The sequence below is a fragment of the Mugil cephalus genome, chromosome 16 (assembly GCF_022458985.1).
Source record: "Mugil cephalus isolate CIBA_MC_2020 chromosome 16, CIBA_Mcephalus_1.1, whole genome shotgun sequence".
Lineage (NCBI taxonomy): Eukaryota > Metazoa > Chordata > Actinopteri > Mugiliformes > Mugilidae > Mugil > Mugil cephalus.
The window spans coordinates 20,129,156-20,139,226 of NC_061785.1; the positions used below are offsets into that span (position 1 = coordinate 20,129,156).

At 38.3% G+C, this 10,071-nt stretch overlaps 1 protein-coding gene across 1 annotated transcript; it reads right to left on the reverse strand.

Moving 5' to 3' along the window:
* Nucleotides 1-1,404: 1,404 nt before the first annotated feature.
* Nucleotides 1,405-3,725, reverse strand: LOC125022833 (integrin alpha-M-like). The gene is made up of 11 exons (XM_047609773.1): nt 3,683-3,725; nt 3,454-3,596; nt 3,293-3,372; nt 3,101-3,187; nt 2,934-3,003; nt 2,750-2,848; nt 2,533-2,613; nt 2,309-2,419; nt 2,105-2,218; nt 1,908-2,018; nt 1,405-1,710 (listed from the first exon to the last, which is right to left on the reverse strand). Exons 1-11 carry the CDS (start codon nt 3,723-3,725, stop codon nt 1,621-1,623), a joined length of 1,029 nt encoding a protein of 342 aa, XP_047465729.1. The 3' UTR covers nt 1,405-1,620.
* Nucleotides 3,726-10,071: the final 6,346 nt, after the last annotated feature.

The following is a 10,071-nucleotide window of genomic DNA, read 5'->3' on the forward strand; positions in this document are numbered from 1 at the left end:
CCCATGGACTTTGAGAGGTGAGGAAAAATAACGTCTATCCAGTTTTTCTGAAACCTTTTTGGCTTGGATTTTCAAACTGATGGTTGCGTTTTTTTTTTAATGTTTTTTTAGGGGGGATCGAGGAGGCCCTCTGCTGTGCAAAGAAGTCAGACACATCTTGTTCCACGGTAGCTGCATGGTAACAATGAGTGGGAGTAAATCGGCCCGTGCAGATGTCAGTGTTCTTTTCAAGACTTCAAGATTTGGGATCATTCATTGGAAAAGACAGTGTGGGGATCTGCCTTCTCCTGCAGCAGTTCCTAACAGCAGATTCACCACGTTTTTCATTGTCTCTATTCTGTCTTTCCCCCGTCCGCTAACCTCAATGTCTCTGTTTGTCTGTGTTGATGTAGGTGGTTGACCCACTGGAAGTGTCAGAGTGGAAATCTCTCGGTAACCTCTGGATTATTATACTTAGCATACAGTAATGAAACAAATTTCACATGAGGTATTTCTGAAGAAGTTTACATTTTATAACGTTTTAATTAAGCAATAAAGAGCATTTTGTTCTCTAAAATAAAGAATTTTTTTAATGAATCCAGTTAAATGAAGGAAGTTTTAAAGTTATTCTATTCACTGCTGTTACCTCGTGTGTCTACAAATGTATTGTATTTAGTCATATTTTATACAATAAATACAGATCAATCATAAAATAAATGTCTTTTATCTTCTTTTCAGAATTCTTACACCAGTTCACAATGTTCAATATAAAAAATATTCAAACAGTAGTACCCAGTGTTAAGCATGTTCTTCAAAGGTTTTACAGGACATTTTTTGATGAAACAGGTATCTTGTAAGAGTTTTAAATTCTACACATTTATACACATCATTAGCAAAAATATAGATACAGAAATGTTTTTTGGTCAGAGTCTTAATAAGCTTGCCTCAGTTCAAACTGAGGATTACAAAAGTGTAAAAAACATAACTCTAAAGCTCCTGTCGCATTGTACCACATAGTAATAATCACTCACTAGACACTATTAGCCCCTGTGTTTACAGTCCAGCCTTCGATTGGAACTTAAAGCATTCTAACCCTTTCATGAGCGTGACCCTATCAAAGAACCAGTGTGTGCTAATGATGTATCTGACAACTATTTTTCCTGCTCTGGGTATTTCAGTAGATTCATTTCATAGTGCTGAAATATAGAACTACTCAGTATTAATGAAGACATTTACGTGGATTTCTTCCATTCTGGTTGGGCTCCAAACCCCAAATGAATGAGTGACTAAGGGAGTGAATTCTGCCAAAACCAAGCATTTTTCAATGTATCGAATGAAAATACAATAAAAACACTGCTTGCCTGGTTGTCAGGCTTGGGTTAGACACAACAATTCCATGTTGTGTCACCTTTTTTTTTTTTCTACCATTGAGGGCTATGAAGAAAGCATAGACTCACACATCAATTTGTTTCCCATCATAGAGGACTGTCTGACAGCAAGGAAACATACTGATAACATTCTAAAAATACTCAAACACATTTGACGTTACAAATTGCTATATGTGGCCTTCAGCGTCTCTCCACAAAAAGCTTGCGTCTAAAATAATTGCTCACACAGATATTTTACATTATTCTATTTTGCTCAGGCTGCATCTTCATCGGCCCCAGGATCCTCCTCTCCTTCTGCACTTTCACTTATCATCTGATTGTATTTACTCTTGAAAAATCCAGCCTTAAAGTATAAAGGGGACAAAAAACAGTTATACACATATGTCATTGTTGCATTGGAGTATAGATAAATTAGTACCAAATCAGAAGAGAGGACAACTACTGAATACATATTTAATAATTACAAAGCATTGCACTCTTACTGGCTGCATCTTCCTGTAATGCCCAGTCAGTTAAAGTAGTGTATGTCCAGTGTCTTACCTTATACAGGCCGGCTGTGAGTAAAGCTAGGAAAGCCAACCCTCCCAGCGATCCTCCGACAATCTCTTTGGTGAAATCTGGTTCAGGATACACTTCTATTTCTGCCTCAATCTGAGATGTGACGGGACAGAATGTGGGTCAGTTTCAAGCTTTTTAATGCCTCAAATAATACATGAGCGGATGAAATCTGGCATCACCTTCTGAACAGGGGGGTTGTTGTTAGATCTCGCTGAAAACAGGATATACTGGTTTGTGTCGTAATCCAGGCTCGCCGTGCTGGTCAAGAGGAATTTAGCAGATTGAAGTCCGATCTGAGAATTAAAAAAAAAAAAAGAAATGTTGTATGAGCAAAATATTATGCGACACAGTGTAGCACTTACCGTCGAATATACACAAATTACCTGCTCGATCCACTGTGAGCTAACGTTGGCAGAGATATTGTAGGTCGCACTCTCCCCTCTTCCCATGAACTTATTGCACCTGAACACTGTACACCAGGCTACAGAGCAGTCCTGCAGGAGGTTAGAAATACAAATAAATATGCATTTTGCAATAAATACAAATACATTTTCTAAAATATCTATAATTAGATCAATTTTAAAAGGTAAGTTGTATCACCACTCACCACTGACTTTGTTTTCTGTATCTGAGCAACAAAGTCTCGGACAGCAGGCTGTTCGTCTTGACCTCTTTGACAGTTTGCGATCTGAAATGGAGCCGATGTAGTAATGTTAGTTTAACAGAGACCAGGGTGTGGTCCTCATTTTGTGGTATCCATGCGTCTTATATCTACATCTGAGACATTTCTGGGGCCAATCGCTCAATGTTTCGGCATGCATTACCTGCAGACTCTTCAAATCCACCCAGATGTCTTTGTTGCCGAGCTTTACTGGAACCCTGATCACCACTGTGAAATTCAGCACCCTGTTTACATTTGTGACCTGAGAAAAGACCAAGCTTTAAGTCTAAATATGAGCAATAACATCATAAATAATACTGAGAGAATTATTTGAAGTAATAATTTACCTTGATTGACTGCTTGACTTGTTTCTCCAAATTACTCTTTCCAAAGGAGAAATTGTTGTAGCTGAGGGAGCTAAATAAACATTTTGAATTATTAGGTATTCTAATTTAAAATGATCACTTTGTTATATATATATATATAAGTATGTTTCAACTAAAACATCACAAACCTTTCAATTGTAACAAAGATGCTGTACTTTACATCAATCTCTTTCATTTTGTAGAGATCGCTTGAACTGGAGCGCACTTCATTCCCACTAACAGGGAGAAGAGCAATTATTGAAATCAGTATTTATTATATTAAAGTAGTATTCATTTAATATGACACCTCCATAAATAAAAAGTAACTCGACAAATGGTACCTGGTGGCATTTGCCGTGATAAAGAGCTTCCTGTCAAGTTCACTGGTGATTCCAATCCCATAGGAGACGATGAAGAGAGCCTAAAAACCATGTGAAGGAGAGAAATCAAACCACCTCCTCTTTTGGCTCTGAGAAGAAATCTTTCTGTATAACAAACAAACCTTAGAGTTGCCCTTGAAAATGGGCTTGTCAATCGTGCAATCTGTCTTTCCCCGCTTTAAAACATCTTCACTGTCCAAGGAGTTACACTCAATTCTTCCCTGTATTAAAAAAAAAGCAACTGGCGTGTGGCTCAGAAGAGCATCTGATCAGAGACATTGTGAAAAATAGGGGTGTAACGATCCATCCACTACATCGATGAATTGATTAATTTTCCTACGATCCAACTACATCGATCTGTGCTCAGCATGTTGGCTGTCTGGACAGCATACATCGATCTAATATCGATTTAGAAGGTAATCGATCGATTGTATCGATACTAGGAAATAACCCCCTTTGGAAACAAAGAACGTCAAAAAAAACCTTTTGAGTTTTTAAAATTTTGAGAAACAAAAACCCTGGCAAACAAAATTTCCCCCAAATTAGTTTTAATCCCAAAAAACAAGTTTACATTTTTACTTTCGGCTAACATTTTTACAGTAGATTAAGAACCCCCAAAAGGGAGAAAGGTTTAACTGTGCAAAAATATTTTATCTTTTTGGGGGCCCCCCCACTCCTAAATGAATGTAGAGGAAACACTGAGTAGGTATTTTTTTTCCCCTAAACACTGGTTTAATTTTTAGCTAAAAAGTTACTGAATCAATTTCTAGCCCTACGAATCTTTTTTGGTTTGTTTCGTTCTAAATGTACTAAAAAATCGCCCTTGAACGTTTTGGGCCCCATACGAAACATGATTCAAAATTGGGTTAAAAGGGTCGTTAAAAACCCCTAGTGAAAAAGGTTTGCCCCTGAGCCTTACCGAAGACCTGTGAACTTCCTGAAAGGGACCCCCAGGGGTTTTTGTGGGGAGTAACGCGGGGCCCGTGGGGTTTTTCCCCTCTGTTCCCCCACTGAAAACGGTGACATCCAAAGCTCATCAATCCCCCATTTAAAACCAAATGAGGATCTGAATATGGGGGGGGACAAGATCAAACTAAGCTTCACATTCTACACAAGGGTTCACAATCCATTTCCACTGTTAAATTAAAACATTTTTTTTGTCTGGTTTAAAATGTGCTCCCATTAAACTGGTTTGAATCTTATATATGTCAGATAGGTCAAAAAATTTTGCCCCAACTCTTACAAAGGGTTGTATGGGTTTCAAAAGGGCACTCGGGTTTAGGCCCATTACTTTTCAAAATGTATACATGTTTCTTTGGAAAAAAAAGATTATGAAAACGCATGAATTTCCTCTACTAACACTAAATAATATTTATCTATAAAGGGCCGGGGTTAATAAAAATTCCCAACCCCCAAGTGTCCCTGGAAGACAAAAAGGGTTTTGGGTTTCTTTCAACTTTTTTATTTCAAAACTCAGGTTTTTTAAAGTAATTTTATTTTGACAAAGAAAACTCGGGAGATTAATTTTATAATTAAAAAAGGTTTTGGGGAATTTTTAATATGGTTTTAAACCTTTTTGGCCTCTAGTATATGTGAGAATTTTTTGGGGTTGCTTTTGATGGGAGGGATTTTTAAATGTGAACAAAAAACCCTAAAACCTTTTTTCACCTTTTTAACATGCCAAAATACTTTCAAGGGGGAAGCAAAAAGTAAAAATTTTTTCCGGGGGGGCCTGGGTTAGTGTATAAGGGAAGTACTAAAATTAATTATTAGCAGGTCAAAAATAGCTCCCCAAAAAAGCCCCAAAGATTACCCGAATGCGCCAAAAATTTTTTTTCCAAATTGTAGCTTTTTCTTCCTTGGCCCCATTTCTTTAAATAAAAAGGCCATTGACATAAAAGGGCCCAAGCCCCATGTTTTAAAAAAGGCCTGTTAGGATTTTTATGCCCCGGGAAATTTGCTGCTTTGGGCCTGGGGTTGCGGCTTCCCATCATGAAAATGTAAGCGAAGGACTGGTTGTAGTTTTGCCCTCACCTGGAAAATTTAAAATCCATTTTAAAAGTATCCAACTTTGGGTTGTCAGTCCCACAGTTGTTTCCAAAAACCCCAAACCTGTGAAAGAGGGAGGGGTAAATTTTTTATTTTACCAGAAAGAAAAAATTTAAATCAAAGTTTGTATGATATTGGACAGGGTTTTTTTTGGGGGGAGGCTCTCCACTTTGAAAACTTTCGAAATGGTCAATAATGAAGAAAACGATGAAATGAATGCATAAAAATATGGAAAAACCAAAAAAGTTTTTTTTACTTTTCCAATAAAGTTTTGGGGTCCCTTTTTGGGGGAAATTTTTACTTACTGTGAAATGGCTGTTTTTTTGGGCCTTTTTTTGGGGCCGGGCACAAAACTTGGGTTTGGGGGGCCGGGAAAAGCCCGGTTTTAAACCCCCCTTCAAAGGGGAATCTTCAACTCTTGCAAAGTGGACTGGACAACATTTCTGCACAGGGCCTGCAGGAAAAGGGGAACACAATTTGAAGTTTTTTTTTGACAAGGTTGTGGGAATCTTTTGATTGAGTGTTAGAGGATTTAAAAACAAAATGTTTTGTATCAGGGGGTTTTCTGATTTCCCTAAATTTGAAGAATTTAAAGGGTTGCTGCATTTTTTTCCTTTTTTTAAAGGGAAAAACAGTAATGGTTGGGGTGGGCCCTCGTTTTTTTAAACAGTGATAAAAGCTCAAATTTTTTGGGGGCCTTGCGAGGGGCTCCATGTGAAAGTATGTTTGATTGTTGTTTTAAAGCTGGTAGATCGGGTTTTACATTTGAAGGTACACTGAAAAAACCCCCCAAAAGAAGGACAGGGGTGGGTTTTTTCACCTGGGGGAACCTTTTTAAATACTGAATGAGAGGGTCATGGGTAAACAGATTTTTCTGTTTTCTGCAGTGTACTGAGCATCTACTTTTTGATTGGGGAAATTATTTTTGGCTCAAATGACACAGTAAGCTTCAACCATGACGTTAGGCCCTTGGGATCTGGAAATGGGAAAAAAAAACATGGGAAACAGTTTTGTTTTTTTTAAGGTGTTAAAAAAAAAAAGAAAAAAAAAAATAAATAAACGGCCTAGATGTCACGCCAAACCCAAACCTTTGCTTTGGCCCTTCAGGGAATTTCCAAAAAACACTGCCCCAAAAAACAAACCCCCAATTGACCCTTGAAAATTGAGGGGGATGTTGCCACAGTGGCATCCCCCAAGGGTTTTTGTAGACTCCCATTTCAAATTTAAATTTTTGAGTTTGACATTTTTGGCCCCAAATAAATTTTACATGTCAACTGTAAGTGATTTTTAAAAAAAGTGGAGGGGGGTCAGTGGATGTGGGGTGATAGTGCCCGGGAGGGTCACCAACTCTCTGCGAGTGGGATGGGGGACAGACCTCAAAACTATGATGCCTTCAGATTAAGTAAAGGAACAGTGCGTAGGGGAATTTTAAAGGGGAATGGGGCCCCGGGCCCACCCGCTGCATCCAACCCAACATCACCAAGTGCCCACTACTTTTGGCTTCATTTCAAGACTTGGTGGTTAAACCCAAATTTTTTATGCACAATCTGTGGTGTACGAAAGGTTTTAAAATGACCACAAATGGTATATTTTAACTTGACAAAACTTGCTTAAATTAGAGTACTTTGGACAAACCTGAGAAAGGGCCAACCCTGGGGCCCCTTGATCCCACTGCACTTCTGGCGTTTATCCCCACCGGGTTTAAAAGACCCCTAAACTAAACGAAAAAGCGAAATATTTCCCTCCTGACTTGACTTCGGGAGCATTTTTCCCTCTGTTTTTAAAAAGGGGGACAGTTTGAATTTCTAAAATTTAAAAACAGATTTTTTAAATGCATGGCAAACAGCCCCAGAGGGCGAATGGGGTTTAATGTCCTTCGAGAATTCTCTATTGTTGCCACCTGTGAGTAAAGGGGATTGTTTTACTTGGTCTTCTTTCCCCGTGGAATATGAGAGTTTGTTTTGGCCCATCATTTCCCAAAGGTGCTCCAACTGCTAAATCGCTAAACCCCCGTTTTGTATTTAAATCAGCAGCACAGCAAGAGAAGCCCCAAAACCCTTTCCCTTTTGGGTGGATTCAGCCCCTCTTAATACAAATGGGGATTTCAAAGCGACACCAACTGTCTGTTGAAAAAAAGGAAAAAGGAATGTTACACGTTTTTTAAAAGAAAGAAAAATAGATAAAATTGTGTCATTAAAAAACCCAATAATGTCTTTTTACCAAATACTTAACGGGGGCACCATAAATTTTCCCTCTTCTCGGTTTCCATTTTGCATTGGGGCGGATATGGGGATGGGGGTCAGTTCCTGGTTTCCCCTCATGCTCATGGCAAAACCTCTGCCCCAAAGTATTACCAGATTGCTAAAAACCGTGCAAACGCATGAGGGAAGAAACAATTCTGTTAATTTTTGTCTTTCAGGGCCGAAAGGTTTACCAAAAATTTACAAAACCTGCTGGGGATTGGATAAAACATTTTATTTTTGTGTCATGTTTCAAAAAACACCATCACAATTCCCCCTGTGCTGATATCGTGGAGCACCAACAATTGTCCCCCTGTGCCATTGTAGTTTTTAGAACGGGCATAGAAAAACCCTGGGAAATTCAAAACAATAAGAAAGGGGTCATCGGGTTAAAAAAATAAAATATCCAATTTTGGGGCCCTAGTGTGTATTTTTCCCATTTGGGTGAGGAAAATTCGGGTGTATCACATTAAATGCAAAAAAAAAAAACAAGTGACTTGTTTTAAAACCATGTTCGTATATTCAACTTCTTTTTTTCTCATTTGACATATTTCTGTAAATTTCCTGTTCAAATCAATGTTTTTGCTGTAAACCCTTTTACACACATGCAGCACATGCACGGGTGCATAAGGGGTGTACAGTAGGTACGGGTTTTGGGTGTATTTTTATTTTTTGGTGTAATTTCTTCCCAAGGTAATTTGTCGGCGGTGGGAAAAGCAGGCTAAAAGGGAAATGGGTTTTTTGGAGGTCCTGGGGAAACCAGTACGGATTTATTTTACGAATCCTCCCCTCCAAAGGTTTGCACCAACACTGCCAACTGTTTTTCCCTGCAATTTTAGCCCGGGAGGGGGGAAAAATGATTTAAAAAGTTTTTGCTAATTTTTTGAGGGAAAACAATAATAACCACCCTCATTTGCATGTCTCTAGCAGCTAAGAATTAATCTCCCTACTGAAAGGGCCCATAATAATATATTAGAATAGAGAATAGAGCAGAAGATTTGTTATAAATGTGGGGGATGGGCAGCCCCCCCAAGGGAGTGAAGCCAAAGAAAGTAGAGCCCCCCCGGGTGTCTGGCTGCAGTATGGGTCTTTAGCTCCCCCCCCTCCATGTTAGGGGAATGCGATTTGGGGCTAAAAAAAAAAAAACCTAAAAAACAAAATTAAATTTTTTTTTTTTTTTTTCAAGGATGGTTTAGCCATTTAGGTATTTAAATAAAATCGATGCATATCAAGTGTCCTTTTTCTTATGAGTTTTAATTTAGTTGTTTTATTTGTTGTTTGGGGAAACGGGTTTGTACTTTCATTTTAGCCCAAAAAAGTTGTCATGCCAACCAACCCATTCCATTCCCCAAAATAACCCCATACTTTTTAAAACATTTCCCCACGACCTATCTAAAAAAAACGATGAGGCAAAAATTTTCCCTTAACCTATATTTTTTGAAAAAATTTTTAAAAATACATCAAGTTCCTCTTTTCTTAAAACCCCAGGATGCCCAAAAAGCCTCAGTCCAGCCCTGTCCAGTCACCTTCCTGTGATTTTATTCCCCCGGCACAAAAGCTGGGGTGAATCCTTTTTGAGACATTTCCTTTTTCCCAGAGACTCGCCGCGGTTTTGGGAGACCCGGGGCCAAAAAAGCAAAACAGTATTTAAAAAGGGCCCGGGATACAACAGCCCCAGTTAATATGGGGGGGTTAGCAATGGTAATGACAGAGCTTGTCCGGAAATTTTTAAAAGGGAAAAGTTTGCCCTTTTAGTTTACAAAACCCAACCTTCAATGGAGAAGATTTTTTTTTCTGCAAATTCTGTTTTTAAATTTTTTCAAGTGCTCCGAAGCCGTCCCCCTCGAAACACATAATCACTGAAGGAGAAGATGCAATGGTTTTCCAGTTCTTTTTTTTTGCCGCGGGAATTTCTAAATGCACCCCCCACCTAGGGCCATTAAAACCAACGTGTTTGAGATGTTATATATTTTGGATTGAGTTTTAAAAAACACAGCCCAAAAAACCTACAGAAAAATTTTCTCAAAAATTTGGAAATTTTGGTAAAGGGTTATCAGAAAAAAACTACTAAACCCCAATAGCAAATGGAATTTTTGTTTTTGTTTAGCAAAACTTTATAGTTCCGTTAAGAAAGGGGGTCTTGAGATTCTCCTTTTGTGATGACAATAAAGGGCCCTTCCCTTCTTTAAGGGGGACGGGAAACCCGTTTTCGGGGTTTTAAAAAACTTTCTCACTCCCAATTGAAAAAAATCTTATTTAAAACCCCCATCAAATAAAAAGCTTATTTTCATTTTTTATTCCCGGGAAAGATTTATTCAATAAAATATGAGCTTGCATTTTTAATTGTCTAATTGACTTTTTTTTCGTTCCCCCTTTTGGGAGAAGGGGCCCCAGTTTTACTGGGTGACTTTTAATTCATACGTTTTTTTTTGGGAAAACATTTGTCCCGAA